This window comes from Manacus vitellinus, unplaced genomic scaffold, assembly GCF_001715985.3.
Source record: "Manacus vitellinus isolate BGI_N305 unplaced genomic scaffold, ASM171598v3 scaffold_3_pilon, whole genome shotgun sequence".
Lineage (NCBI taxonomy): Eukaryota > Metazoa > Chordata > Aves > Passeriformes > Pipridae > Manacus > Manacus vitellinus.
Genome location: NW_021940535.1, coordinates 16,575,199 through 16,591,773, shown reverse-complemented (window position 1 = coordinate 16,591,773; position 16,575 = coordinate 16,575,199). Strand labels below are relative to the sequence as shown.

At 38.4% G+C, this 16,575-nt stretch overlaps 1 protein-coding gene across 2 annotated transcripts in view; it reads right to left on the bottom strand.

Annotated features, from left to right (window-relative positions):
• Nucleotides 1-16,522, bottom strand: part of TOP2B (DNA topoisomerase II beta) — a 64,540-nt gene extending 48,018 nt beyond the window's left edge. For both annotated transcript variants that reach the window (XM_018075369.2, XM_018075370.2), the window contains exon 1: nucleotides 16,404-16,522. In XM_018075369.2, the coding sequence (XP_017930858.1) occupies nucleotides 16,404-16,469 (66 nt within the window). In that variant the 5' untranslated portion in view covers nucleotides 16,470-16,522. The remainder of the gene's footprint in view (nucleotides 1-16,403) is intronic.
• Between the last annotated feature and the right edge of the window lie 53 nt (nucleotides 16,523-16,575).

Sequence of the window (16,575 nt, the reverse complement as noted above, 5' to 3'; positions counted from 1 at the left end):
TCTAGTTTATTTATGGAAATGCTAGGAAACACGTACTTCCAGAACCTTAGAGACAAGCAGGCTGTGTGCACCAGCGATGACAACAGCCATGAGCAAACCTGAACATGCCAAACGAGAATTAAATTCTCTACTACCTAGTCCTATATCTGACAGTATCCAGAGTAAGAGGGAGAAAGAATCCAGGGAACCTCACAATCCTGCACCAGGATTACATGCAGCAGAGTTGGAACCACAACACAGACTCTCATGACTATTCTTCTGGATTCCATCACATCTCCTGCCAAACAGGGAGGTCACAAAATCACGTGTGATTAGAGGGCTATGGTATCCAAGTTAATTTACTCTCCGCTGTTATTTGGTCTTAAACCATGACAACCTTGTAACCACCACCCTAAAAAGATTAGCCATGTATCAGCTAATCAGGCAGAAATGAAACAGGAGTTTGCAAACAGATACATGAAACTGATACATGGAAGAGAAGGAATGAGAATTGTTACTGAAGAAGCACTGCCAATAGTTGCAACATAAATTTCATTTCACTGAAGTAGTTCTCTAAATGATGTCCAGGCTTCCGATGAATTTAACTGTATGTGTATATAAATATATTTTACTTTATGATAATTTTTGACATCATACCTCATAGGAGTCACCCTTAGCTCACTTACTGGTTCCACAGCTCTGTTAGCACAGTTATACTATGCTCACTTGTTCTAAAGGGACCAGAACATGGCAGGAGAATAAAATAATACTTCTGACACGAAGTAAGTATTGAAAAAAATGGAAGAGAGGAGATGTAATTCATATAGAAAACAGAAGAACTACAGGTTTAAAGACCACCAGAATCTTGTTCAAAATTAACTGGTTTATTTGCTGTTTTATTTGAAGTTCTTACAATAGGTGAAGTACATGATGGGCAGTGATCACACACCAGTTCTTCAGCTGTCATGTACATCAGTACTGTATTCTTAGGATTGTTCTGAAACAGCTCTCCAAAATGCTTCCACTGGTACAGCAACTGAGGACTAGGGTCTAACCACACATCACAGCTCAGCAAATACGTTACAACAAAGTAAGAACTCAAATATTAGCTTCAAAGATTTAGGCTACAATTTTCCTACCTCCAACAGCAAAAGTGTTGTGGGGCAAGTAGAGTAAGAGTCAGAAAATTATAAAAAGTCAATTTTATTATGACTGAATGAGTATCTCTACATTGTAAAAAATTAGTACAGAATAGAGCTATTGTGAAGGGATTCCTACAAGCTATTGCCATTAATACAGCACTAGGAAATGCATTTCTGTTTTCCAGAGAAAGCCTTACTGACAACTTAGAGTTCATACTTCCCAGTTTATCAGTAATAAATATAGAGTATCAAAACTCCGTCTTCTCTTGAGATGCTTCCAAATTTTGTAATGTTGATAGACAATAGAGGTCACACCAAGACAAACTTTGCTGCCTAAAAAAATCTAGTCCTGTAGAAGTGTCACCTCTTGGGGAACAGGGAGATTGCTGTAACCCAGCAGTAGTAAAGATCTTGTTACTGTACTCCCTGTGACAGCTACGTCTATTACCATCTATAACACACTAATTGGAACATGATAATGTATGATTTAAGAGGGGAGAAAAATACACAAAGGATCAGCATAACATTTTCATGGTCAATGAATATAAAAAAAAAAAAAAAAAGGAAAAAGTACTCTTAAAGAATTTTAATTCTATAGTTTTTACTAAGATAACACAAGCACTTTTCCAGCATGCCCTACTTAAAAGTTTGATTGTAATAGAGATTTTATTTGTACAATACTCCAAGTACAGTATATATTCTGTATGCAAAAAATACTCACGTTATAAACATTCAGAATTTATTTAACACCCCATTGAAATACAAGCATAAAATCAAAAGCCAGAAAGTATTCAACTACACAAATGAATGTTATGCAAGCATGCAAGGATCAGAAGTCCACAGAACTGCAGTTTCCCAGACCAAGCATTTCAAGCTGTGCTGTACTCAGAAAACCAGTTCTGAATCCCTGTGTGTCCAGCCTGAATGGGCATTTTTACAGTGCAAGCAATGTTTAGAACTTATTCCAAAAACATGAAAAATCTTCATCAGCAAACCCCGGATATAGATCTATGGACACAAACATCCTCCACAGTCTTCCTAACCATGTTTTCCTTAATAACTTGGAAACAAACAAACAAACAAACAAAAAACAACCAAAATTTGAAAGTGTTTTCAAATCCAGAGTTTTTACTACTTAAAATACAAGTAAATTTAGCATGAAAATCCTCCCTTACCCCCTTTTTAATTTATTTTTTTTTAAACAGGGCAAGCGCTTAACCATAATGTTGTTCTGTATCTTTTGGAATTGTCTCAAGAATGCCTTTTGTATTCTGTCCTGTACGAAAATTCTTCATATTGTTAATGCTCCAACAACACTTCTCAAAACATTACCAGGTGTTGTTTCATGAGAACACCCCTAAAAAGAATTAACCAAGTGTCACAAAGGGCTTAAGTCTTCTGCCTCACAGTAAGACTGCTTTTTGCTTGTTTGTTTACAGGATATCCAATTTTCAGGGTCTGCTTTGCAACTTTAATGTTGTCAATTTTTATTTTTTTTTTAACACAGTGTATGACTTTCTCAACATTCTTGTGACATTCAAGACTTTACAGATTCTTCATAATCTTGTGGACTTTCTAACCCTCCGGGCTGAGGACAAACATTCACATTCACATGTGCAAGTCAGCAAGATGACCATCCTTAAGCAGTTTGGAAAGCTAAAACCTATTGCACTGTCCATCCTTCTTAGAAGACATGAAGTTAATACCTCATACTGTGACCTCAGATGGTGCCAGTTCCCCACAGATGCTCTTAAACACAGTACAGTGGTAACTGTTATGGGGAAACACACGGATCCTCAGCTGACAGGGGTTGCTACATCAGGACTATTGTGCACACTCTCAGAACAGTGTTTTATCATGGTAACTGCTTTCTCCAGTGTGGTGGTTTGGGCTAGGCCTTCCTTGGTGACCAGTTTGTAACCAAGGAAGGGTCCAGATTTACCCAGTATTCCCTACGATTTTTACGTAAGCCAGATTATAAGAAGAAAGGAGGAGAGGCCTTCGTTCTCTTTCCTTCCGGCGGCTTGGAGGTGCAGGTTCCCTGCTGTTGAGTCTGCCGTGTTGGGGAGCGAGGCCTGGTTGGGCCTTGTCGACCTTGGGAGACAGAGGTTGCCGGCGATCGTTCCGGAGTGACCCTCGGTTGTCCCAGGAGAGTAGTGAGCTATTTCTTTGTTAACTCTTTTAGTGGATAGATATTGGGCTGCTAATTGGGAATATTATATATATATAATATTTTGGTTTTGTTCCTTTTCCCTTCCCCCTTCCCTTTCCTTTTTTTTTTAATTATATATAAGTGTAAATATATTTATATATATCACTTTGGTTGTCTCTCTCTCGTTTCGGGTTTTCTTTCGTTTTTTCTCCCTCTTCTCCCTGAGGTTTGAGGGGGGGGGGGAACTCTGGTGGTAAGGTTTGGAGACTTGGCAGGGAGCCAGCTTCAAACCATATCATCCAGTATGATTGCAATGACTGCAGAGCTTCTCTTTTGCAGTTGTGTTTGCCATACATTCATCTGATCCTGTGTGAAAGCGGTAGTCATTCTTTTCTTCGGTGATCTCAAGAGTCAGAACCCAAAGAGCTTTTAACAGACGACAGTTTGGCAACAAAATTTTACTCTCTATCTTCGACCTGTGAGCTCACATATTTCATTTTGGCATCTTCTTTCTTCCCATTTTGCCTTTTTTTTTTTTTCTTGTTAGTCTCACCCGTTGACATTTCTACATATAACACAGCATGTGTGACATCCATATTAAGTCAGAGATTTTTATTGCCTTTTTTTAATGAAAACTGGGTCATGTCATCTTTCTTTGCATTTTGAAATCATGTTGAGCCACCATGCTGAGTCTGGTTATTTATGCTGAAAACAGCTGTACTTAATAGAGCTAAATCTTAATACACATTTGACCTGGAGAGTTTGGCAGCACCAGAGAAAAACTATTCCTATCTAAATACGCAATAAAACGTAAAGCTACAACGAAGAAGGCAGGTTTCATCAGCAGTTTCAATCCTGCCATAACTGGATTATACATCTTTGGTTTGACTCCTTGCTCTAAGTTTAACTTTTATTTAAGTGGTTGAATTCCACACCATCGCAATAAGTTGAAAACCCTGAAAAATGTTAATGTCTCTCCCCACTTACAGAGACTTGATTTTGTATTGGCCACTGTCATCTTCTCCTCCACACTCTATACAACAACAAAAACCCAACAAACCAAACCAACAAATAATTTTTCTTTAGTCTGCCCATTTTTTCTTACCCATACTAAATGGTAAAAAAGGGCTCATTTTCTAGATAGGCAGACAAGCATAAATCAACTTAGAAGAGAATATGTATGTGAAAAAGAAAATACCTTCCCTTTGGCTTTGTCTCTCCTGCCTTAACATCTAAACTACTCCATATAATGAATATTCCTGATACATACTCCTGAAGAGGCAAATGCAGCCCTGGGACAAAAATTTAGAAAAGCACATGCCATGTGTCCTACATTTCCTTAAGTGTAAGATAAGCACATTTAGTGGGACAAGACAGTAAATTCTGAGTCTAATTAAGCTGTAGAACCTTGGGAGGTTATTAAGCAATGAAATCCAGTGATTACAGTTCAAAACAAAATTACCTCTTCTGAGGAAGACATGCTAAAATAAGAAGTGTATAGGTGCAATATAGTAATTACTGGGTAATTCTATAGATAATATGTACTTGACTGCAGTGTAGTGTTATAAATTGGATCGCAATGGCCTCTTCTTGCCTTAGAAAAATAGACAACTAATAAATTTTTACCTAAACATTTTGCAATTTTCCCAAAGAAAACTCTGGATGAGAATACCTCCCACCATGAAAACAAAACTGGAGGGAGTTTCAAAATAAACCACCCTCCTGCTGTGTTTAACAAATGGTTGGTCTCTCCTGCCAAGACGAAAACTCACAAAAGTAACAGTTCCCTCTTACCACAGCACATTTCCATAGACTGCTGCATACCATTAGTGGCATGAACTAAATCTCTCTATCACATCTTTCCCAAAGCTGATCATGGAAACAAGCTTCTGGTACATTCATCCAGAACTAGTCTCACTCCAGTGACACTAACATGCTTGTTTGTTTGAAATTCCTCATGTTTGGGGGTCTTTTTTAGTCTCCTGATTCTGACACTTAGCTCTTGACTCCGAAAATATCACATTATATACACTTTTGTGATGATGATTCAGTTGTGGAATGGCTTCTGAATGGTCAGAACTCTCCATTGTAGAAAAACACAACAGTTAATTGTGGCCAAAAGGGAAAAGTTCCTTCTTTCTTCCCTTCTCTCCTGCTTCTCCGCTCCTTATAGTGGAATCAAATCCACCTCCCAACAAGTCAGTTCAGGGAGGAAATACAGCTTTCCCTCCATTTTTCATCAACTACAAGCAACCAGTTGTCCACTGGATCATTTTTGTGAACAAGCTTGCTAGAGAATCAGACAACTAGTGGTGCAAGGAAAAGAGCAGAAACACAGCTAGGAGGATATGGTTAAAAAAAAAAAAAAACCACTACACTTTTCAACAGATATCATTCAGATTGCTTAGCTGCACTATGAAATGACGTTCTTGGAATTAAACAGCTTCATCTTCCTAATAAATAGGTACACAAAATAAATGCAGCATCATTCGTATTTTAGGATTATTAATATACAGTATTACAGCACACTAAATTTTAAAAATGTAGGAATTTGCTTTCTCCACCAGTCTTTGAGGAATACCACTTTTGTACAAACATGTAAGCTCACTGTAACTGCTTCTGACCAGAAAATTAGGTATATTGTTTTAAATATGAATTCACACCTATATGAAGTTAGTACAGCAACAGCTCTGCTTTATTTGGTACAGGTCTGCATGCAATCAGCAGCACATTCAGATCCTCATCTTAGCACACACTATGTTCTTTAAAAGGAAGTGTCTAACATCTGCCCTCACATGATGACAAATTAACTGAATTTTACTGCTAAATTTTTTAAGGGTCTGAAATTTTTTAGTTGTCTGTCTACCAAAAAGTTCTATTCCAATATTAAATTTTGATACTGTTTACACAGTACCAAAAACTACATCTATGAATACTTAGGTAACAAATTAATCTTTTAAGAATCTCTTTTTTTTTCCAGCTAAAAATCAGAGACAAGCAAGGAAAAAAAACACAGCCACAGAAAAGGAATTTATTAATGTTAAACTTTAAGGTAACATATGACAGTTTTCTTACAGATTCTTAGAACAGTGGTCCTTAGAACCACTGAATGAAGTCTTTGGATCACTGAATGACCAAATCTGTTTGGTCCACTGTTCCATCAGCCAACTCATACACAAACTCTCCGCTAGCCAAGAAATCAAAAAGTTAGAGGTACTGACATCTGAACTTCAGGTTATCAGGCAGCACCTCTTTATAACCCAGTGTTTCCCACATTCTTGACCTTTTTTAATGCTTTACTGCATCACCAGTTTGGGCACTGTGAAAGTATTCCAGACTCCCAGCACATTCACGTTTCCCCATTGCAATGATTACTTGACACGACCTGATAGATTCTTTTTAGGTACATGAGAATTTGTACCGAGGTATTTTTCCTCTGCTGACCTATCTCCAGATTAGCAAACAAACTTTAGAGAATAACTGTAGAAAAAACTTCAGGCATGAATAAGACAACATTCATGGCTAAGACATTCATGTTGCAAGAGAACACATAGAGAGAACAAATCCAACAGGGTGGCTTTTCAGCTCACGTTGACTGGCACAGTAACACACGTCAAGCTGCAACACATCAGCAGCAGTGACTGAACCCACACATGAAGATTTTATTCCTAGCACCCCAAACCCAGACTTTTCTAGTCAGCTTGAGGACTACTAGTCACATTGCATTAGTGATAGAGGAGAGCACAAATATCACCTAGAGGTTACTTATCCAAATGCAATGGGAAGCAATTCTCCATTATACAAGAGAAGCAAATTCTTGAACTCTCATGAACGTAACAGCCATCAGTATATTAGGACTGATGTACCTTTATGTTATTTCCCTGTCAACCTTGCATTGAAATACTAAAACACCTTGACTGTGCTCCTTGAGTTTTTCATACTTCTAATATACAGGGTGCCCTACAAATGAACACCGTATGATCAGTAGTAACCACTACAAGTCTGCTCCCTAGAATCTTCAAAAGAAAAGCAATAGCAACAAACTTACTTAACACAAGGCACCATGTAAATGAAAATACGCTTGCTTTCTTTGTTGTTCTTTGTTTGTGGGGGGGTTTTGTTTGTTTGTTGGGGTTTTGTTGTTTTGTTTTTTTTTTTGTTCCTGTCCCAAACATCAAACAAACTTTAAATACTCATACAACGGTTTGCTCAACAATAAAATCTGCTTTTTTATTATTAGAAGCATCCATGGTAACACAGCCATATTTTCCAGTAATCTCTATTTTCAAAATCTATTCTTTTCTACCATATTAAAATAAATATGAATCCAGTGCTCTTTAAAAAAAACTAGAAAAAGTAACTGGAGTTTAATTGCTCAGGTCCTTCTATACAACAGCTACTGCTCCTCCAGAGACTTTACAAATCTTGAAATGTTTTACAAGTCTCATAAATATATTGCATATTCTAGTCTCAATCCTGTAGTAAACTCCATGAGAAAGGAGCAGAGGGTTGGTGTTCCAGACATTTACGGCAATGCAGAAGGAGGAAAACAGAGGCATCAATGAGTCAATAAAGCCTAAATACTGTTCCAAAACTCCCCCCCCTCCTCAGCCACTCATCCTCCCACAATAACATTCCTACAGAAGTAATTAGGAAAAGCCTTTCAGGATTGTTCACTAAAAGTGCTGACAATCATGGAGATCATCAAAACTCTACCCTTTAATTTGCAATTTAAGAACTGTGCCTTGGCAGGCAGAAGAATCCACCTCTCCATAAAAGATACCATATAAAAGATGCATAAAATAACTTCAAATATTTTTTAAATGACTTTTAAATTGTTCTGCATTTTCATCCTCTCTCTGTTACCTGATATGTATGTTTATTACTCAACTGGCAAAGAAGAAAGTCTACATGGCATATTCTGAAAGATTTAACTAATATCAGGAAGAATAGGTTAATATGATACAACTTCAGGATTGTTTTCTCAAGCATCTGGACTACCTCCCTTCCTTTCCACAAGCAGACCAATAAGGAACTTCCCCCTCAGACAATTTCTCACATGCTTTTACAGTCTCTTATTTATGATTTAAAAAAACCCAAACTCTCCTGGGGCTACTTAATAACAAAATAGAACAGCTGCCTCACTTCTTGCAACTGCTCTCCTCCAAGCAACTTGCCTCCATTTTACTCCAAGATTGTGACACAACACCTAAACGTTTTCATGGCAATACTGTAATATAACAGTGGTGGAAAATACTAAGTGAGGGTCACTAAACAGTGTAAGACACAATGCAGTACCTCAGCCAGCATAAAGCTCTGTGCTGATGCCTGGAGGAACAGCCTGAATGACTGCATGCAGTAGAACTCTCTCTACATCAGCAGGACTAAGAGTGTGTTATTTTTCCCCAGATACCTTGTCATTCTTGTATCTTTATATTATGGTACACAACTACCAACGGAATAAACACAAGACTGAGGTGTTCATACACTCCTACACTATCTTCACTGAAAAGTCCAAATAACCCAGAGCTGCCAGAGCTTACACAGTTGGAAAAATCTCCAGTGAAGCTCACACTTACCTATTTCTCATAAGTAAAGATGCTCTGCTTAGGGGATGAACCCAGAATCCTAACTGCTCTTATGGAAATATTACATACCAAATTATCTGGTTGCAAGAGTGCTCTTTTAAAATTTTTTTTCTCCACTGTATCTCAGTTTCTTTTGATTTATAAGAAAATTACTTCTAAATGTTACCTTAAAGGTCCTGTGATTTTGTCATGACAAGAAAATATTGTTCCTTGCTCTCTCCTCAAAGATCCCCTCACAGATTGAGAGAGCTGGTGTGACCCTGAGATTAGCTCAGTTGGTTAGAGGCTGGTGCTAATAATGCCAAGGTCATGGGTTCAATCCCCTGTATGGGCCACTCACAAATTGGGTTCAATGATCATTGTGGGTCCCTTCCAACTCAGAATAATCTGTGACAGAGCTACTTTTAACACTGAGATTAGCTCAGTTGGTTAGAGTCTGGTGCTAATAATGCCAAGGTTGTGGGTTCAGTTCCTGGAGGGGCTGTTCCCTGAAGAGTTGGATTTGAAGATCCTTGTGGGTCCCTTCCAACTCAGAACATTCTGTGTTTTTGGCACCTTACTAGGGCAGATATTTATCCCGTTTTTCATACACCCGCTCTTCTTGCAACTTTTCAACGTCTCCAAGAAGGAAGAGGAAGCCCAAGTCTAACCAGGCTCACTAAAAAAAGAGCAAAAGAAATCAGCACCTCTTCAAAACATGCTGCTTCCATGAAAGGAGGACAGCTTAAGATCTCAATTGTAATTCTACTTCATGAATCAGGAAAAAATACATACTGGATCAAGCAATTTAATCCTCTGCTATATATTTTTTTCTTTCTTCTTTAAGGTAACTTTTTAAATTATGTCCAAAAGAAAATATAGATCTGATGTTCAGGTCTGAGGCTTTCAAACATGTTTTAACTCAAGCAGTCTTTGCACTAACTAACTTTGCTAACACCTTTTTTTTTTTACCTGCTGAAAAAAAACCACTGAAGTTGCTTAGATGTGGCAAGTGTAACAAACACACAGATTTATCATTTTAATAACGTAAAAATTAGAAGCAGTACTTTACTTTCTGCGGCAAACTGCATTTCTAGGTAAATTGGAATTGCATTAAGACAGACAGGATATTAAAATAATTTTATTAAATGAAACTAGATGAGTTGATATCATAGAATAAGTTAACAACACACATTTCAAACACAACTGAAAAGAAGTTAGTTCATTACAGTAAAAGCATTTTTAATCACACTGAAATTTTAAAACTAGGAGATCTGATCCTCACCAATCAGAGAGGGGAGGAATGTTTCCCTCCTTTTCACATCAAACTTTTGAGTACTCATTACTGAAACATCTGAAGAAAATTGCAAGGAAACATTTTTGAATAAAAATTAACAAACATTTGGTATGATTTGATCCTGACACCTCTTTTGGTTGCTGGAACTTACAATGCACTTCATATTTTAGTATGTATTTTCAAAGTTATGTAATAACATTTTATATGCCTTGGTTTAATATTCACTTTAAATCTGGAACGTTAGCATTAAAATACATTGTTCAAAAATACCTGGGTTCCAACAGAAGTACTTGAGAGTACACTACTAGGTCCCCAAGCATTCAATTTTCAAATGCAGTTATACACATGTAGAACTACATATTTTTTGCTCAATCTGCTTTTGAATACTTTCAAAACACCTGTATAGTGCAAAATAATATTTTCACTGTGGGTGACTTGCAAAAAATTTACTACTTTAAATGAGAAAAATTAAGTTTTCTGCAATGGTTTTCCTTTCTAAGTTCTCTCTATATAATCTATAATATACATAAAACTCACTCCCAGGGATGGAATCACTCACATCCATCAGCTATGAATCACATGTGCTGCTTGTCATTTATTGAAACATAAACACGCATTTGAAGACTGCATTTGCACATAGACACACAAGGCAGTTTAGATGCAAGTTAAAAATCTACTTCTGGAAAAATAAAGTCTATGAAAATTAAATACTAAATTTAAATGGTAATTTTTTTCAACCCTAAACTGTCCATCTTAGACTAGTTACATGCTCTTATTTGGAAAGGTTACTTTATCTGTCAAAATAAAGTAATTCCTTACTTACTCTTTAATACAGTATGGGCATCTTAGAAACTAAATGTACACCCACAAATCCAGACAGGCAGAACATTAACAGAGGACACGTGTTCGAATGTGCACCTTCTCCATCAAACACCTAAAGTAATCCCCACATACTTTTAAAAATCAATTCCTCCCCAATTCCTAAGATACACATTCCTTCCCAGACTTGATTACAATTTAGTTCCCCACTTCCATGCATTCATCATTCTTTCACCCACACCAGAGCAAGGTTTGCTCCCAACTCAGAACGCAGAGGGTGAAGATGCACGCTACTGAGCCGTGAGACTGGCCCTGATCCTGTTCCAGCACCAAGCCTCTACCTGATATCACCTCTATCACTTCTTTGATCCTGCATTATTCAGCACTCTAACACAGAGAAGACTGGGCAATAAAAGAATTAACTGAATGGTGTGTGGAGGATAGAGGATAAGAGGCAACCACATTTTCTTTGCAGGCAAATCATAACATCTGAGGAATTCCTCTTCAGAACTATTGTGTCTGACTCACCTAACTGAGCTACAAACATTTCCCTCTAGGATAGGATCCTAGTGCTAGAATACTCAGGAGAGTCGTGACATCTCTTTGCAACACCGCTTTCTTAAGGGCATCAGAATCAGAAATTCAACAAGGGCAAGAGGGAACACTGCTTCCCCTCAGCTGCTGATTTAACTCAAACTAGCTCAAAGCCTACAGAACACATTATGTTTAATAAAAGTAAATATTAATACATTGGGGCAACCATTTCAGGTCTGACTGTCCTTCCTTCATATAACAGTAAAAATAAAAAAGAGGGGGGCAGGAGGAAGGGCGAAGGACACACACAGGACAAATAAACCTGCCAGTTCTCTGGTCAACATACTAGATACTCACAAAAAGCAAGAGAAGAGCACTGAAACGAGACTTGGCAACAACACAAGAGTTTTTTCCCCCCCGCCCTCTGCAGATACCACAGTGTAGCAGAGGAAAGATAAGAAAGTAACTAACAGCATATATAACAACTGTTACATATATGACAACTGTGCCCTAGGCCCGGCTTCAGCCAGGGGAGAAACAGGCGGCCTGATACAGATAAAGAAATGGAAAGTACAGAAAGTTAATTCTGAGCTTTGACGTGGGTCTGGAGAGGCGACTAAAGAGGTCTGGAGGACTCGAGGGCAGGAGCTTCAACCACCTACTTTTGCTCTGAAATTAATAAACTAGTAATAAACAGTAATAAAAATAATAACTATTTGCACTTTGTTTACCTCTAGGAGAGTATGCTTATTTCTAAAAAGGGAAGATTTGATTAGGATTTGGTCGTATTACATCACATTTGTACTTCAGACCCTGACAGCTTACAGAACCAGACTTGTGGTAGAGCAGCAACACACTGCAACTCACTTAGGCACACTGTCATATCCTGACACTCTTCCTCTGAGCACTATAATGTCCAAAAGTCCCTGCCCCCAAATCAGAGCAATGGGTGAAGCTCAGAACACAGCAATGGTGGGCAGATCCTTGGGGCAGGAGAGATCCAGTTCAGATTTCAGATGCAAAAAACTTACCCATAAAGTTAAAGAACACCTAGTGCAGAAGCCATAACAAGTGAATTATGGCACATACTAGGAGTTATCAGACATTATTCAAGAAGAATATTTGTTTTAATCCTCTCAGAACAAATTATTAAAAGCCAAGTCAAACTGAAAGCCATCCCTTTATTACAGTTAAGAGTATTTGATTTCAAATGAAACGATAAAAGACAGACAAGTTTCCTTTAACAGAAGGACTGGGGTGGAAGGACTGGTGCCCACTTTATTTGTGGGCAGGGTTCTTTTCTTTAATTTTGAGTCTACTATTTTATTAATTACATACATTCTCTGTGTTTTAAAAAAAAATAAAAATAACTTTTAACTTAATATTGTCAAAGTAAACTAAGGTGGTAACATCTGAATTTAAATTATTTGAAAGGTTGTATGTTTTCACTTACCAGTATACAATTAGAGTATTTATTCAAACCAAGTATGAATCAGTATAAACTAAATATATAATTTCCATCTACTAATAATGTACATTATTTCCATTCTGCTCCATCTGAGAAGCACACAGATCTGATATTAATTATATTCTTTAAAAAGAAAAGTCACATTGACACTCAGTAAAGTTTCACTTTAAGCTAGCATTTCCTAGACCTGAAACCTATCCCTTCATAAAGGGCAGGAAAATGGAAGTCGTGTTCAAAGTCTTCAGGAGTCTCAGCTTCCATTTATCAGGCTCGTGTAGCAATTAGGGTCAAGGAGAAAGTCTTGAAAACATTGACAGAAGTAAGTGATGAAGTGTTGCTTGTTTGAAACACTCTTCCATAGCTTTGTGGGTATTACCATTGTATCACAACCAACACACTTCACAGTGTTACTTGTAATTACTTCACCTTCAACATAAAAGGCATATTTATAAAAAAATAGTAAGTAACTATTACTGTACCATTACAACAGTTCATCTTCTGTAGTCCCTAAGCACACACAGAGGCTAAAGAATTATTTCTCTTGTTCAAAGTAAGTTTTTCTAGCATTAGAAAATGTCACCATATTTCACAAATGAAAATTCTTCTAGTTACAAAACCATGCTTTTGTAACCAACTCTTAATACAATTTGACACTTTTGTGAGTGACTCTTGGAGATCATCCACCAAAAGTAATTTATATCACTCTGTTGGTCAAAACTCCACCTTCTACCAACTATTAGAGTGGAGAGCTGCAAGCTGATTCATAAAAATCATCAACCAGAACAAGAAAAAAAGAGGCAATTAAAAAAATAACAACTACATTCTATAAATCAGAGTTATCTTGGTTTATTTTCAGTTCTATAATGCTAAATTATTTTCCCAATAAACATTTTCAATTGTTATACTCTCACACCCTCACTGGTAATTGTGCCTGCTTACCAGGCAACTTGTTACATTTCTTTAAGTTCTGCTGCATTTAGCTAAAAATACAGACAACTTGGTGTTTGTTTCCATAAACATTTAATTCCTCTTGCTTTCAACAGTAAAAGCAGGTATCACCTGACACTTCTATGATGTCTCATTATGAAATTCACTCTAAGGTAAATTCTCTACCACAGAAAGTACCTTTCCTTTTTCACAGCTGCATGTAATTGTTTCCTAACTATTTGATGCATGATCAACTGTGCTGTTTGAATCTAAAGCTAAACTTACACATACAACTCTTTACTAAAATATGAGCACCAGTTTATGTACACAGGATTTGCTAGTTTGAAACATAAATTAACGTCCCACCAAGTTTTAACTATTTCCTCATCTTTTGAGCCAGACTTACTTCTGTTATCCTTCCATTGTTTAACTCATGGTCTTATTAAGAAACCACTAACAATGCAAAATACATTACTCAGACAGTGAAGCACCCTAGTGGTTTCAACATATTCATAAGAAGTCTAAAGAAACCAAGGTAGTTGCCAAACAACTTACAATCAAACAGCAAGTGGTTGCACATCCAGCAGATATATGGCAAGCAGATTAAAACTAGACAGCTGAAACTATTCTGTCCCTACCTCTGCACCTCTCTCCCTCAAGGACAGCATATGATCATCTACACATGAGCCACCACCTCAACTAATGTGGTTTTTTTTTTTGGCCTGGCACACTGGCCACAGCCCCCATCCATTTCAGTACTACAATAATATTGTTCTTCTGTATGCTTCTGCAGCTGACATGGAACAGGTCTGGTTTTTGGAGCTGGCTCAAAAGTCCTACCTTCACCATTTAAAATGCATGTGTGAGAGAGAAAGAAACAACCTCCTACTATTTTCTGAAAAAATAAATGAACACAGTTTTAACTAAAATCTGATTATTTCCCTACAACTTTACTGTTTTTAGAGAAAGAAAAGTTTGATTATTTCCAGTTGTAGGAAACTGTTGACTCACTGTAATTTCAACCCCATTTCATTTAGGAACATGTTTCATTAAAAATGCCTACTCAGTAATTTTCACACTTCATTCTGCAGTTTTCTATATGAGCTGTAAAACTTTCAATTACTTGGTCCAACCTAGATGGTAAAAACCTTAATTCTGAAGACCTACCCAAAGACCACAGTTGATAAAGATCACAGAGTACTGCAGGAAGGAAAGGAGAATCAATTTAGCTTCTCTACTTAGGGCTGTTCCCACATCTAAACTGTCTAATTTCAAGTGGCACACCCAGAAACTTGCTCATAATTTTTATATACCTTTCCATGCCGCCAGCTTCTTAAATTGAAAAAGAGAATTACATAAAATGCAGTAATTAGAGCCACGGAAAGAGTCCACCATCAGAATACACAGGATTTGTTCACCTCAATAATGCTGTTACATTCTTTTCCAACACCTCCAAGATGTAGAGAAACACAAGAACAAGTTTGCTGTTACTCTTTAACATGACTTCTTAAAAGTTGCTACCTCTGTAAAGCACATGTATCTGATTAAAGGTGCAGCTCTCTCACCATCTATCAATCAAGATTCATTGTCTTCTGCTTAACCACTGAAGAGTTTATCCTCAAAGCTGAGCAGGAGAAAGGCAGGTAAGTTACTGATTGGCTGAACCAGACCCCTTCAGGTCACCTTTGCTCCTCCTTTCTCTCAGGTCTCACGAAAACCCGAGAGCATCCACTGTTACTATAGACGAGGGGAGCATTTCTCTGCAGTGTGAGCCAGGGCTTGTGCTCTCAAAGGACTTTAGGGCAGCTCAAAATGATTGAATAGTTCTAGAGTCAGTTATCACCAGCACCCTTTCTAAACTTATTACTTCAGACCAATTCATTAAAAGCAACAAAACACCCCCTTCTTGGGTCTATTACAACTTCTGGAAGATGATAAAGTTCAATTCCAAGACACAGTAACAAGCTCACAGCTCCTGCTCCCTAAGTGTCTCTGAAACTTGGGAACTCCAGATATTGTCCTTTCAGAGAGCTGGAAAAGAAGATGGGATCAAAACAGTGCCCCCCTGGTAGCCCGCAAAGGCTTTGCTCTAGGAACAAGAGGCAATAAGTGAGACTTTGGTGGGACGATAGACAGCCCACGACTCGCTCTGGAGGACAGCGACCTCAAGACAGTCCTGCTGACCCACCCGCTGCCCCTAAGGTGGGAGGCTCCTTTCCTCCTCTTTGCTCACAGATCGACCTTTTCCCTACGGCCCCGACCACCCCGAGGACGCCCTCAGGGGTGCAAGCCCCTCCTGCAACACCAATTCCAAGCCCAGGCTCTCTCCTCCTACCCCGGACCCCTCTACCGAGCAGCTCTACAGCGCTTCCCTTTCTACGACAGCCCTCAGCCTCTTCCCTCCTTTCAAAGCCAACCCGCGCTCTTTCCTCATACGCAAGGGACGCAAAAAGGAACAATAATAATAAAACACGAGCAGCAAAACCCACGAACGACAAAACGCAGCCCCACAACTTACCACCCAAGTCAGTCCCCCGCTGCCGCCACCGCCGCCTCCTCCTCCTCCTCCTCCAGACTTTGCCATTTTCTGCCCGTCTCTCCTCAGCCGAGGCGAGGGCGCTCGGAGGCGGCCGGGAGGGCCGGCACCGACACCGCGCTGGGGCCGCTCCCGCCCTCAGCGGCACCGAGGA